Raw genomic sequence first — 16,132 nt, forward strand, 5'->3', positions numbered from 1 at the left:
TGAATATAATGAGCAAAACAAATGAGGACAAGGTGTATTTTAAGGGATGATAGCTCTCAGGAGTATTCCAGATAATGAAGTGGGCTTCTCATGGATCACATCTGAAGTTTAAATGTCTTCAGGATCAAGAGTAGTTTAGCATATAAGTGCTGAGTTTGAGTTTAGTTCTTACAGAGCACAGTATGCTATCTGTCAAAAACTATATAAATTAATGCCTAGTGGGATAAGTTAAAACCTAGAAAACGTGATACAGGAAAACCTGGTATTTTATAGCCCTGCAGTGAGTGCCTCTGTGAAAATATGTAACACATCACTAGAAGATTAGCTATTAAACTAAAATTACGTTTAAGGTCTTTGGCAATGTGGAATTCAGTTATATTTATTAAGAAGCTAGAAATGAGGTTCAGGGAATACATCTTGTGCTTCTGCATATGTACTTTGCTTTCCATAATAATGTCTTCTGAAAGCTGAATAATCGTAATTTTTATAAATAGCATTATATTGAAATGTATTACAGGAACTTGCTAGTTAAAAAAATCTACTTGGGAATTCACTAAAGAACACATAACTTTTGAAAAACAAGCAATTACTATCTTACCCCTAATGTAGGCAACTCGAAATTTTTGAATCTTTATTTACCATTCAGGAAAGTTTTACATATTAAACCTTGTTTTCCCATTTTACTTAATTTTACTCAATGATAAGATATTATTTCAAAGATAGTGTGAAAAATAACTTTTTGATAAGATAAGAAATCTACCACGCTGGTGGATATCATGTTCCTTTAGTTGTGAATGACACTATCTCCAATCAAAAGCTGACCTGCCGGCAGCCATCATGAAGAAAGAGAAATTAGATGTATAGTTGAGGTTCAGCATAGCTGAGTTCAACAATATGAACCGAATCCACTGGGTACTGTGTGAGGAGATGGTTATACAAATTTGAATGAGCTCCTTTTCTTAAGGAGCTGATAACCTAGTGGATAAGGCAGGTAAGTTATCAATAATTCAAGTGCAGGTGGCAAATTCAGGATCTAGTCCTATGTCAGAATCATGTGGGAAGCTAGGAGTTGGGTCTGTTCCTCAAAGGGCATGTGTCTGTCAGTGATGAATAAAAAATTCTTGTAGGGCCAATGAACATTGACCTTAAAACACCAAGTGTTTCAGGATTTATAAAATATTGTAACTTAATAATGTATAGTTTTCCTGACTAATGGTAGATTGTTGAATATATTCTAACTACCTAATTGGATAAAAAAAATTTTCTTAATTTATATGTCCTAGTACTGTTTTGATAGATTCAGAATCTTCAGAGTAGGAAGATATGCAAGAAACTTAGTGTTATTAAGCCAACTCTTGGTATAAACTGCTCTTGCGGTATCCATAGTAAGTGTTATTCATTGTTGAACTCCAGTGAGCATAGTAGGGCCATCATACAATCAGCTTGCAAACTTAGCACATTTTGTTTTATTTCTTTGTTTGTTTTAATGAAGAACCCATACACACCCATAAAACACAAAAGGTTTTATAGATTGGGAGTCTCAGCCTTTTCATATTTCTGAACGATTTGAGATATGAAAGTGTTCTTCTGTTTCTTCATTTAACCTAGAATTTGCAAAAGCGGTAACTACAAGTATTTTACAAAAAGTGCCACCCCCTTTAGAAATCTGTCCTGATACATCTCCTATTTCAGTCCATTCAGTGTATTTTGATGGACATTAATGCACTTGAGAGAGTCCTAAGAAGCATCATTCCCCTGTTGTAGGACCTTGTTTTGAATACCAGTAACTGGCTGGTGGTGTTTCACCTCATTAAGCAAGTTCTGAGAGCGCTGCTGTCATTAAAGACAAACAAACTTGTACAAATGAGCAGAAGTTGCTCAGATAATATGACTTGACTGACAGGAAGCAGAGTCAAAGATAGGGTATCAAATAAAAAGATTACCTGAGAAAAAGGACCTTTGAAGTCATACCAAGGCTTAAGAACGTCTCTCTCCCACTCTTAAACTTAAATGGAACGTAATAAATTCTTGTCAGTTACATGCAGAATTTATTGAGTGTTTCTAGGGGACACAACACTAGATACTGTAGAAGTTCAGGGCATTATTGAGTGCCCTTTGAGAACAGTTAAGCAAAATAATTGCAAAGAAAGATAAGTGAAAGCACTCTTATTTTCTAAAACAGGGCCAGAAAAAGAAATTATTTTAGAAGCTAAGCGACTTGGAATGAAATAACCTTAATTCCTTTTTTATTTCTCATTCAGTCCTTCTGATTAAGCGCTAAGAGAAAATGTTGGTCTGGTGAGAAAATTATTTCAAACACAACCTAGTGACATTCCTTTTTAACATACAATGAGTGACCCCAGGCTCTGAGACTTGAGCGGGCAAAAATCTCCCACTAGAATTTAGTAACATTTTTTCGTTTTCTTGGTATTTCTATTTATGGCAAGTGATACTGCTTTCAACCTCATAGTAGTGAGATACTTCTTTCTTCCCATCTAGAAGCATTCTACTTACTGAAGTGTTGTCTCCTTGAATAACTAGACCTAACAGACTTCTAACAAAATATTGTATGAAACACCAGCAGAGGTCTTCTCAAGTGCACATGGAACATTCTCCAGAATAGACCGTATCTTAGGACATAAAACAGGTCTCAATAAATGTAAAATGATTGAAATCACACAAAGTCTGTCCTTCAACCATAATGGAATGCAGTTAGGAAGCAGTAACAGAAGGAAATTTGGGATATTCACAAGTATGTGGAATTGACTCACTCTACCATAATCACCGTATCGAAGAAATTACAAGGGACATTGAAAAACATTTGGAGATGAATGAAAATGCAACATACCAACATTTAAAGATGCAGCTAAAGCAGTGCTTACTGGGAAATTTATAGTTGTAAATGCCTATGTTAAAAAAAGAAGAAGAAGAAAAAGATAAAAGATCCCAAATCAATAGACTAACCTTCTACCTTCAGAAACTAGAAATAAAGAAAAGCAAATTAAATTCAAAGCAAGTAGAAGAAGGAAATTTTAAAATTCAAGTGGAAATAAATGAAATAGAGACTAGAGAAACAATAAAGAAAAGCAACGAAAAGATCAAACAAATTAATAAACCTTTAGTTAGACCAAGAAAAAAAGAGAGAAGACTCAAATTACTAAAATCAGAAATGTTGCCTCATGTTACTGTGTTCTGTATAAATACCCATTTATATAAACTGTCTTGCCTAGTAGATGCTCAATATGGTTCCCTTTCCTTTCTTCATTCAAAGGGAATGAATCACGTTGTATCAGTGGTTTGTTTTGTTTTGTTTTAATCCTGGTAGAAAACACTTGGTATGTTCAAATTGTATGATTTAAGGAGAGTCTGTAATGAAGGATTTATACAAGAAAGGAGAGTGAGTGGGATATAGGGAGCCCACAAAGGGAAGTGCAGTGTCTGGGGATAACAACCAGAGTACACTTACCACCCCAGAGCCTGAAGGGGCTGGGGAAGGACATGAGATAGAGCTGAATAGAAGGACTGGCTGACTTTTTACCTTTGACTGGTAGAGGGACTCAGATGGTCAGTGGCAACCCCATGGTGGCGGCGGGAGTTGGGGGGTGGGGAGAAGGCAGGGGAGAGCCAGGAGCTGAGAGGACCTCAAACTCCTTCTCCTTTCCTGATCTCCTGCCATCATTCTCCATCAGCCAAACCCAGCAGGGAGCCAGCCGATACGTATCAGCCTCCCTCGCAGCAAGGAGGGCAAAGAAGGGAGAAGATAGATCTGAATGGGGCACCAGGAAGCTCTTCAACACACACGAGATCATGCTAGAGATTCCATGGACAGTTGGAAGTTGACTACTTGAAATTCCATAGGAGTAAATGAAGACTGAGCAGATGACCTCCTCTGTCTTATTTTCAGATCAGACTTCCCTGACTCCATGCCCGCAGTAGCTCTTTTCTCCTGTGCTAAGGTCCCACGTTGTGCAAACCAGGAAGGCAGTTGAATGTCTCATTTGTCTTATTGAGTAACTGTGAGAACACTGAGAGAGCACTCTGATAGCATCAGGTAACAAGTATTGTGTGTTTAGTAAGCTGACATGCTTCTCTCCTTTGATCTCCACAGTAACTTTCTGAGGTAGTTACAACTAACCCTGCTGTTTCACAGAAGAAAAAAATGAGTATCAGAGAGGTGAAGTAACTCCTTCAAGGTCTTGTAACTACTAAGTGGTAGATTAAGGACTTAAATCCATTTCACAGTCTGGGTCTTAATCGCTAGGTTATATATACGCGTATGTCACCATTGCCTCCCTGGTTTGTGCAATGTGGGATCTGGGCACCAGAGAAGACATCTACTGTTGGCACCGCGGGAAGGCTTCAGGGAAGTAGCATTGCAGCCAGTACGATAGGATTATTTCGTCTTTCTTTATTCTGGAATCCTAACATTTTAACTTCTCACAGGGAAAACGTCTATTCTAAGAGCTCATGGATAAACAAATTGGGATCTAGTCAGACGATGGAATACTTCTCAGCAATAGAAAGGAATAAACTGCTCCTATGAGCAGTCGCTTAGACAAATCTCAGAGGCATTATGCTGAATGAAAGAAGCCAGATTCAAAAGAGTGCATACTATATTTTATGGTGACAGTAATCATATCAGTGGTTGCCCAGGGCAAAGGCGAAGGGAATGGGAGCAAAGGGCTAGTAGAAATTTTTTTGGTGGGATGATGGAAATGATCTCTATCTTGATTGGAATTACAGTTACAAGCAAGTATGTACCCTACTTTGCCGTGTATAATTCACTCCCACGTATAATGTACACCCAAACTTTTTGGCTCAAACTTTCAGGGAAAAAACTATTTTGTTTTAATTTTTTGCATTCAAATTTTTATTTGTTTACATTTAGGTACTTATAAATAATTATAAAGGCATTTTAGCATTTATTTATTAAGATATTATGGTGTAAGAAATTTTATGTAACAAATAATTAAAAAACACAAGAATAGATACAAGGTACAAGAAATTTTATGTACCGGTAACAAATTTATGATATTTACGCATCAGAGAAGACCAAGAACTCTTCATTGTTGCAAATTCGTTGTAAATTCAACAAAACCGATTATCATATTCCAGGGTATTATTTTGCATATGGACCTCATTGTTGATTTCTACAGTTACACTTTTAACTCATAAGCATAAATAAAAGAATAAAAATATTTATATAGATACATAATTAGTACTGCCAATGTACAATGGCATCCTTATTTTTCCCTCATAAATTTGGGCAAAAAGGTGCACATTATACATGGCAAAAATATGGTATTTATCAGAATTCATCAAATTGTATATTTAAAAATGGTGTATTTTTATAGTATGCAAATTATAACTCAATAGAGTGTTTTTAAAATAACTGATTAAAATTATGAAAATGTATTTAAGTAAACTCTGTAGTTGATTTAGAGCCAAAACCACATATCAGAAATAGGTGATATACCTGTATTGTAAATAAATTAAGCCAGATATAAATGCCAGAATTCATGTGATTTCTTCCCTTGGTAAAATTACCATCTATAAACTATTTTTAAAACTTGAGTGACCTTAAATTTTTCATTTTCTCTGTTTTTCAATGCAGAATGGTCAGTTGGAGTGCGTACGCTGGATGGTGAGTGAAACAGAAGCCATTGCAGAATTAAGTTGTTCTAAGGATTTTCCAAGCCTTATTCATTACGCAGGTTGCTTTGGCCAGGTATGAAAAATTTTTAATGATCAGATTTATAAGCAATCATATTTGCTACAGTATTTTTAATGAAAAAATATTTTAAACAACCTGAATATTCCATAATAGGATATTGAATAAATAATGAAGCTATATCCATATGATGAAATTTTATGGGAAAATATTCATTATATAATATTTAGTTAAAATGTATGATACAAAACTGTTCCTGTAATTTGGTATCAAATTTGGATTTCGGAGAGAGAGAAAGAAATAGTTAATAAGACTATCACGACATATTTATAGTAGTTAATACTCTATAACTACTTTTTTTGTATTTTTCAGTATTTTCCAAATTTTCTACAATAAACATATTTAACTTCTGTCAAAAAGACAAATGATAAGTATTCTTGAACCCAAAATTAAGAAGAAAATCTTTAGTAAGACATTTATCGAAGAAATCTCCCTCCATTAAAGATGAGCAAGCATGCTAACTAGACGAGTCTCAGTTACAACCAATTTCTACATTAGGAAATCCCAGTGTGAGTAATTGATGTGCACAGATGAATATAAATTATCTTTTTAAAAAATGGAACCACAAAATGCCAATCTGAGTCATTAAAAAATAAAGTCAGCACTATATTAAAATAGATTTAGTCATATTTGTTTGTGGCAAAGAAAATTGCTTCTCATGCATATAACTGTATCCCCTTTGGCTTCATAAACTTTCCCCAGTGGCAGTAAATTGTGGTATTGTCAACAAGAGATTATGCGTTTTTTTCCTGAAGCATGACAATCTCAAGTTCAAAAAATTGACTTGGAGAATATTACTAAAGTCTTTCTTTAGTAGGAGTCATGTTAGATGATGGTTTATTTTGTGCCATGGTAACTTCAATTTATATATATATATATATATATATATATATATATATATATATATACATATATATATACACACACACATATATATACACACATATATATACACAAACATATATATATACATACATAAATGTGTGTGTGTATATATATATATTATATGTATGTATATATTTATACTTATATGTACTGTTTCCTGTCTGTACCAAGTACATGCCACTGGAATTTGTGTACATTATTTGACTTATTCCTTATAACAAGCCTGTTAGATCATGTCGTTTGTATCCCCATACGATAGATGAAGAAACTGAAGAAAGTTAAGTGACTGGCACGTGGTCTATTAGCTAGTAAGAGCAAAAAGACTGGATCTCACTCAGGTCCTCTGACTTCAGGGCCAGATTCTCTTTTGTCTCCATCTGTGTACATAACTTGTATAACTTGCTGACAGTGGCATTGATATAGCTGACGAAGACCAATTTTTTTAAAACTTTGTCTAACAACACATTGTGATACATACATATATGGAGTACCTTACACAGCCATTTAGTACGTGCCTGTACTAAATTTATTAAATGAAGAAAGAAGCAGGGAAAACATTGAAAATTTGTAAAAGCCACTGTCTTGGAAATGATTACTCCGTTTTCTTTGTGTATGGTACAGCCATGGTAGCCTACAAACAGTCATAATAGTTAATACGCATTTGCCAAAGATGCCCTTGTTTTACTTATACCGGCAAAGGGCAGAATGCAATTTTCAAGTGACCAAAAGAATTTTATCACTGCCAATCTTTAGAAATACTTTCCAGTATAAAATAGAATTTTATTTATTCTCAAACTGTCAGAATAGTTGTTTCGTTCCTTATTTCATTTGCTTATAATAAAGTCTCAGAAGGAATTTTGATATTAGTGGAAAGGCTGCCTGTACTTTCGGTAGTGTTTGCCAAAGCAAAGGAGGAAAGCATGCATCCCTGTTCTGAGACTTTATGTAAATAATGGGGCATCCAGCATTCTTTGTCTTGGGAAATGTTGCTTTTATATGCCAGTTTCTCTATTCAGCTCTCACAGTGGGTTTCTCATAATTTGGAAGCTACTGGGACAGAACAAAAGAAAGTGCTTTTTCTGGGACTAGTTGGGTGATAGTGTGGCTATGAGTTCAGATAGAGGAAAAGATGGAAATTAGTGACCTATGGGAAGAGCAGTGTCAGACATTTGCTTCATGCTAGCATCAATCTTCAGTTGTTATTTCAAGCTGATAAGCATTTTTAATGACCTACAGTGCAGCTTTGAATAAGGCAGTCCAGCAGCGCCCTTAGGAGTACATTCCTATCCAAGTGGAAAATGTAGAAACCCATTAGAACTGTAAATTCTGTCCAGCCATCCTACATCCGCTGCAGCCACTTATGTAACAGATAACCTGTGGAGATGCTGAACTTGGAACCATTACAAGGCTAATATTTTCACAAGGAAGGCTGTTATTGAACAGTTTTCTAATGGATTCAGCACATGCAAGTTTTTTCTGTATCAAGCAGGCACTTGAGTGTGTTCTGGTTTTGTTTCTTCAGTAAATACCTCTGGAAAGGATAGTACAGAGGAAAATTCCTCTCTCCGTTTATTTTAGTTGCCCTCTGCCCCTCATATAGATTCTTAAAGGATGGGCTCCATTGGACTCCCAATTTGTGTCCTTTTTCTTGTAAAAATTACCTTTAAAGACTCCAATAGCACAGGGTAGCCAGCAGTTTTTAGTGGTGGTCTGGAGTGATAGATCTTTGGGTGATAGGAATTGATTTTCCTCATCTTGACACATGAAGTCTCAGAGGGTGCAATTATTTCATTTCCTGATTGTACCTAGCAGAGCTGGCACAGGGAGCATGAAGGTGAAAGCCTTGGGGAGACTCAGGAATGAGTGGGGGTTCTCCTCGGATAAGCCTGCTTTGCTGTCTCTTGAGAGAGAGATTGCTGGCGAAACAATTGAGACAGAATTGTCTCAAGTTAAAGGTACAGCTTGTGTAGCTTGGTCTGTTTTATTCTAACATGAAGGTTCAAATGGTCTCATCCAGGCTCCCAGCAAAGTTTTTGCCCTCAACAGGGGCTGCCTGTCTTGCATTGGTCACTGTTTCAGTGGACTCCATGTTACTTTCAACTTCAGACCTGTGCTCATTTTGTTTCTGAATTGTTCACATGGCTTTTGGTCAAGAGATTCTGCTACTAAAACAATCTCCATCACGGCAATGAGCATTTACCAAGACTACCTTTGCCCACACTGTGTGTTCATTCTCCATTTTCAGTGTTCGCCTTGATACAGATTAAAGGGGAGGGAGGCAGGTTTTGAAAAAAGAAAAGACTCAGCAATTCCTGTGAATGGGCATGAACAGTGATGGGCATGCTGGTGAGGGGGCAGTGCTTCCACAAGCTATGTGTTACTGTTTTTCCACAATTTACTTTAAAAAGGGAAATATTCCTTTGGCTTTATTGTTTCACCATCATGGGGTAGAAATAAGTAAACAACACTGAGAGTGCTGCGATTGCAGATGAAAGCAAAATAGAAAAATCTTTGATTCACATGAGCTTCCATCCGCTCTCCAAGGACTGATTTTAGTAAAAGCATAACAGATACGGAGCTCCGTGAACCCACGAACTGATGGGCAGGTAGCTGACCGTGATTTCTGTGACCCAAAGGGTACAAAGGGAGCATGTCCTTTACAGAGTCAGAGGTCATGGGGCACCTAGCAATTGTGGGTATTCATACTCAGAAGACAGGAAACAGCCACAGAGAGCGTGGGCTCCTGACTCAGGCTGTCTGAGAGTCTAAATCTTAGCCCGACTGCTTACTAGCTCAGTGGCCTTGGATACATTTATTTTTTAAAAAAAGAAAAAAAAAATGGTCTCCCTGGACCTCAGTTTCCTCATCTTTAAAATGGAGATAATGGAGCCTTCTTCATAGGGTTGTTCTGAGGACTCAGTGGGAAAAGCCACGTGAAACACTGCCCATTGCAGCTTCTAGGTAGATGTTGGATATTATCATTATTGAATATCTTCCAGTTTATTATATTTATTGCTATCAATATTATTTAGCTTATTTATTTCACCATAAGTAAAGTATAAGAAAAACTCACCAAAGAATTATTTAGGCCTTAACCTATTTAATCAATTCTTGGATATAGTAATTCTTTTTTTCCCCACATTTTACTATCTCTGAATTCCAAATTTATATTACAATAAATGACATTATTAAGTTGTCACTGGCCATTTTTTATGTATTTTAACATCTCAAAACCAGAATGAATCTTCTAATTGATAGCATGTTCGATTTGATGATGTATGATCACAGACAAAGCTGCCTCCTTCCGAATTTGTGGTTGCGTCAAAAACTATAGAGATTTTATTCAAACCAGTAATGAACCTGTAGCATACTTTTCAATTATATTTTTTGTTAGACATTGTCCAGCCCATCTCATAAATTTCGTATATTAATTGCAGCTTGAAACAAATTGCATTTCCTTTACGAATATAAAAAACACAACATTAAAACAAAAGAGCTGAACCACCCCAGCGGAGGAAACGAGTAGATGAAGGAAGTTTTCAGACAATAGATGAAAGTTGAATGTATAGATGGACGTGTGTGGGTGGATGGATGGATGGATGGAATGTAAGTTGGAGAGGCGTTTTGTAAAACAAATAATACAGAAGAAACTCCCCATCCATGCGACTGCATTGGATGTTCTCTGAAAGCAATACTTTTGGGAGAATGAAGATCCGAAGGTACATTCTTCCTTTAACGTCTCTTCCCTGACACGGACACAAAGAGAGAGAAAGAGAGAGAGAATGGAGGCAGGGAGGTAGCACTCCAGGTCTAAAGAGAGGTAAACAGCATTGCATACATATGTATTCATAAGGGCAGTCTTGGTTGGAGAAAGCAGCTGTATTTGTTCTGTTCTCCTTATTAGTTTTGTGTCAACTGGTTAAACTGTAGGACAGCAAATGTGTCCTACTGATGTGTCCTCCTGAATCAGGGCAGAAGGTAACATCTCCGGAAGTGGATGCTAAATGCTTTTACTAAAATGAGGGGATTCTAGCGATCTCCATGTCCATCTCAGAAATCTTAAATGTTGGTTGTTAGACCTGGTGTGTAGTCCGCCAGCCCCCTTTGGTTGTGTTTCTCTGCACAATAGCATAGAAGAGATTTTTGTTTCCGTAAAATATCTCAGCAGACAGGCTGTTTGCATATGTTTTTACCAAAGTAAATTGACCAGTGCAGAGCACAAAACTGAATTTCAGATGCTGAGCAAAGACCTGTCTTATTTTGAACGTTAAAATAATGGTCTTCCTTTATGTAAGTCTTACATATTGAATTGGGTAAGATATTGAATTGTAAAGAAGAAAGAGTTATCCATGCCATCATAAGAAAAGAAGGCAGGTCGTTGTAACACCATGGACTGAACCTAACTTGGAGAGCCATCGAGCCAAGGCAACTCTCACAGACCTTGTCTTGTTCTCTCAGATTATCAAGCCCCTGCGAAGTGCAGGCCTCTACATTCTTTCCCAGATTTCTACAAGGGGAAAATTCTTAGTCTTATGAAATGCGGCATTCCATTTCTTCCAACCCCTTTAGTAAAAGTCAAAACACTGTGAATTATACTAAAGAGCATTTTCTGTGCATGTGGATTTGACTATAATATCCACTATAATATTTCATTGAATGTGAAAAATATGAAAAACTGCCTGACCAATAAGTACATATAAAACATTTCCAATATCTTGAACTCTTCTGAACTTTCCTTACTAAAGAAGGAAGCTGCTAGAATATCAGAAAATATCCAGTTATCTTCTTCAGTGTTCTGATTTGTAAGATAAGAGTGTTTGAATTTTATGATTCCCTAAAATCTCTTGCACTCTGCAATATTCAGATTCCATGATTTAATATGGTGCAAGCCCAAGTCCCTAGAAGCTTGAGAATGACCCACTGAAGATGGCGGGGCTGTCTTTTTCACTGGTAGAGTTGCAGCAATCTACCTTCTTGGTGTTTCTATGTCTTACCATAGACATCAAACCCAACGGTATGTCCTTTATCCTGAAATACGTCCCCTCATCCAAATCTTTTCCGGGGTTAAGCTCACATGGTGCAATTATCTGTCTCCAAATAAAAATAATCTAATTTTCTTTTCCTACCAAATTAGGGAAAATAAAGCAAATGATTCTACCTTGTGCATGTAAAACATCACTTGTTCTGGTCTAAATTTCAGCTCTAACTTTCTGCACGTTTGCCTCTGAGGATTACAGCCTCTCAGCACGTCTTTATGCAGATTCGAACTCCCAGCCTGGCCTCCAGGCTCTGCTCTACCTCCTCCTCTATGAGATCTGACTGCTTTTGTAGCTCACACTCTGCTTTCCCTGGGTGCATTCTTCGTAGATTGTAGGCACTGGTTACATTTTTCTCTCCTTGCTCTTTAGGGGGCTGACTCCCTGCTTGCTCATGTGGAAAAGTGGGGTGCAAACGTTCAACCTGTCCCTGAGGTCCCAGATGCCTTCATCCACAGTGCCCTGTTCCCCACATGAGGGGTGAGACATTAAAGGAGGTGGCTGTTTTTATCCAACATTCCTTTAGCAGATTAGTTGGCATGTTCAGAAGGTGAAGGCAAATTTAATCCAGAAAAGTATAAAAGTTCATGACCAGTCCGAGCAAATAACTGGGGGGAAAAAAAAAAGAAATCCTTTAGAAGGCTAAGGAGAGGTTCAAGGCTATTTCAAACACATGATCATCTTTTTAAATGTCAAATTCCACCCACTAAACTTCATGCTGTTGTTTTTACCACTCTCGTATTTTTTTAACATTATACTTAATTTTTCTATTTTAAAACAGTGAAATCCCATCCCCCGGCTTTCTCCCGAGGCCAAACATAACATGAAAATACCACAAAGACTCAGTGGGTAAAATGTAAACGGATTATGGGAACACACACTGACTGCTCTGTGTCTTTGCTTTTGAAAGGTTGTGTTCAGAGCTTTAGGTGTCCTCCCTTTAACATGGAAGAAGAGAAAGCTTTGCCTTTAAAACACCACCAATATTTATTTTGTCAGAAAAATCAAAAGGGTCCCAGTTTTATTTTGGTTATCTTATACTTGGCAACTTAAATTGTTGCCTCTTTTTGTAAGCCTGTTGATTGTAGGAGGTATGGAATTAGGAAGACACAAATGAAGCATAATAAATTTAAAAGTAAAAGCTAGTTATCCCAACAGCTCAAGGTTTTGTAATAATATTCTTGAAGCCTACAGACAGTATAACAAAGTAGCAAAAACATTGCCTCGGAATCAAAAGGCCTGGGTTCTGGTTTCCACTTTGGATGTGTCTCACTGTGTGACTTTGAGGAGATCCCCAAACTTTCTGCAAATCAACTTTCCCATCTATAGAATAAGTAAGTAACACAAGAGCAGTTCTGAGATAACTCCCTGCTCTCAAAATTCTCTGAGTGTTCCACTTTCATTGACTTCAGTCAGAGATTCATGAATTTTCAGTTCGTGCTGCATGGGAATTTTCCCTTGATATGGTAAGCTTGGTTATAGCTCAACTTCATAATTTGGAGTTTTGTTTTCCTCTGTCATTGTATTAGATTTCTCAACATGCTAGCCCATTAATTCCAAACCCCTTTGTGTTTAAGGAAAAGATTCTTCTGTGGCTTCTTCAGTTTATGCAAGAACAGGGCATCTCGTTGGATGAAGTGGACCAGGATGGTAACAGCGCCGTTCACGTCGCCTCACAGCATGGCTACCTTGGGTGTATACAGGTACACGGGCCCTGCTGCTTTGAAGAGGAAAATGAGTTTATCAAATAGTAAAATAAAATTTTTTAAAAAATGGAAATTTTGTTCATCAGGAGAATGGATTAAACTAGCTTTTTCTATTGCAGTAGATAATAAGGAATTATATTGATATGTCTGTACTTTCAGAAATCCACACAGACCCTGGCATAATAGCCCTACGAGATTCTCCTTGAGTGTCACAGGATGTTGAAAGGGACTATTTCTCCTCTCTCAACATTACTTTAAACCCCAATGCTGATGACAATAGATATTAAACACTCCTGTGTGCTCAAGGCAGCAGGAAATCAAAACCAGACTGACATCTCTCAGTCTCTCCAATGGCTGACATTAGCGCCCTTCTCCTTCCCGGGTGTATGAAACACAGGGCAGATTTTTAAAAAATGGATTAGAAGACTTCTTTGGATAGTAACCACCCCCCTCCCCCCACCCCCGCCTTTGTCGGGACTAGAACTGAGCTCTCACATGCCCAGAATTGATGGGTGTTGGGGGGGGGGGGGGGCTCAGATATTGATCCTCTCAGCTATTGGGCAGGCTAGCCATGGCCTTGGTTGGCCCACTCCACCATCAAGCCTCATGCCTCATCTTTTAAGCCCAACATGCCTTACAGGTATTACCGTGGTCTGTGTGTGCAATGAGGTATAAAGGTTAGGGAGCAGAGCCACAGGAGAGGGGAGGGAGGTTCCTCCCCTGCCCCAAATCTCAGGAGGGGTCATCCAAGAGGGCGGCTTACAGAGCGTGGGAACCTACAGGAAGAGTCAGCATCTCATCCTCAGGTGAATGCCAGCTGCAGAAGCTGAGCCAGACTTGGGGCTGCCATCCTAACAGCACATGGTAGGAGTGTCCAGCGAGGGTCTTCAGAAGCTTGGCCATGTGGGTGTAAAACCAGATCTTTTCACCCAGAAAAATGCTAAGGCCCTGAATGATAAAGCAGAGAGAGAGGATAGCAGAGGAGTAGGGGAAGAGGAGTGGCCGTGCGAGGAGAAGAAAAGCTTTGAATTGGGAGCCAAGTTAAAGTTTAGATTTGGCCTGGAATTTAATTTATGAACAGTGATCATAATTGCCAGAATCAGACCAGTCACACCATTCTGACTGTAAAGGACCCAACACCTATGGCTTTGTTCCCAGATCTCCCAGAGATGTGGGGAAAGAGCCATTGATAACTTATGGCTGACGGCCATGATTAGAGAAAATACTTGTATTTCATTAAATTCATATACTTCAAAATATGTTATGTGTACATAACAACTCTAAGAAAGCAACAATTTTTTTTTTGCCTTACGTGTCATTTCTTTTATTGCAAATTCAATGTGCTCATTTATTTAATAGGCATTCATTCAGGTCCTACTGTGTGCAAGGTAGACTGTATCTGAGAGAAAACAGGGCAGTGAGAACCGGTTGCTCAGGAAAGTAGAAAGGACTCGGGAAATGACAAAAGATATGAGAAAGCTATAAATATAAAAGTCAAGAGATTCATAAAAACAAAAGGCAGAGGTAACATGCAACTGCTCTTTGGTTGATAGAAAATATTCCAAGTATCTGAAAGTTTCCCCACTATTGTTGGACTAGCGTGCATCTTCTAATTTAAGACACCAAGCTGTAAAAGGAGTGATGAGAAATGGGAGAGTATAGAAAAGAGAGAAATTTAAATTATTACCAGGGTCTGCAGAAAGATGAAAGGAGTAGCATTAATTTCTTGTGGAGGAAAAATATTGGAATAAAAACCAAAAGCTTTGTTTTTCCATTTAACAAAACACTCTAATATTCAATAGTCTTGAAATAACTTCTTTATCAGCTAATAAATGACAGAAAGCCAAAGAAAACCAGCTGAATCACTAATTCTGTTTGAGATTTCAGGTTTTTTTTTCTTTTTAATATGTGAGGAAAGGCAGTCTGTCTTTTCAGAACATTCATCACTCCACTTAACACAAATGATGTTTTTGGCGCTAGATACCATGGATGTGGAAACTTGGATAATCTTGGAAGCGTGTCTCTACACTGGGTGTAAGATTAAAAAAAAAAAAAAAGGAAAGAGACTGCAAGTAGAAAAGGGGGTGAGCAGTGTTCCTTATGAGGTGAGAAGGGGACTGAGTTTGGAAAACATTGGGAAGAAAACTGCAGAGGCCAGAGTCAAGGGAGTGATACCAGGGTGTGTTTACATTGAATCTGTCAGAGAGCCATGAGCGCTCAGGGCAAGGTGGTCTCCGTGACACACTTGTGAGGTAGGTGGCAATGACTTTGTGGCAGATCGACCTTTCATGGTGAGTGATCATAAACCAAAAGGAAAATGAGGCTTCTTAATGGTCTCTGAGTCTGGGAATTTAAAAATTACCAGTATTGCTCGTGGGAAAAACATCACTTATTACTAAAATAAATCCAGAGACCTATCATCTCATCTCAAGAGTGTCAAAGAATATGTCAGACTGTGGTAGTGGATTAATATTGATGTAACAGCTGTTTGTGGAAGCTCATGTCATCACAGCATAAATACAAAAGAATTTTTATTTTTAATTAATGATGTCAGCCATGCTTCATCCAGTCTCTCTCCTCTACTCATGAGACATTGGCCAGATTCCGTAACTTTTTGCTTGCTTTTCACTGTCAACATTTACTCCAAACCAATTTAGGATCTCAGTCTTATTTCTGACTCAAAGCATTCTCATCCCCAACCCAGATTAGACTCAGGGCTCCAGGAACTTGGCATGGAGAGTGGGCATGATCGGTGTTTTACATTCCACACTAGC

The 16,132-nt window shown here is 37.8% G+C and overlaps 1 protein-coding gene across 6 annotated transcripts in view; it reads left to right on the plus strand.

The window, feature by feature from the left end:
- SNCAIP (synuclein alpha interacting protein) overlaps window positions 1–16,132 on the plus strand; it is a 143,005-nt gene that overhangs the window by 113,387 nt on the left and 13,486 nt on the right. For all 6 annotated transcript variants that reach the window (XM_074328559.2, XM_074328558.2, XM_019728003.3 and 3 more), the window contains 2 exons: window positions 5,615–5,728; window positions 13,230–13,355. In XM_074328559.2, the coding sequence (XP_074184660.2) occupies window positions 5,615–5,728; window positions 13,230–13,355 (240 nt within the window). The remainder of the gene's footprint in view (window positions 1–5,614; window positions 5,729–13,229; window positions 13,356–16,132) is intronic.

Source organism: Rhinolophus sinicus, chromosome 3 (assembly GCF_057876585.1).
Source record: "Rhinolophus sinicus isolate RSI-liver-muscle chromosome 3, RSI-T2T, whole genome shotgun sequence".
Classification (NCBI taxonomy): domain Eukaryota; kingdom Metazoa; phylum Chordata; class Mammalia; order Chiroptera; family Rhinolophidae; genus Rhinolophus; species Rhinolophus sinicus.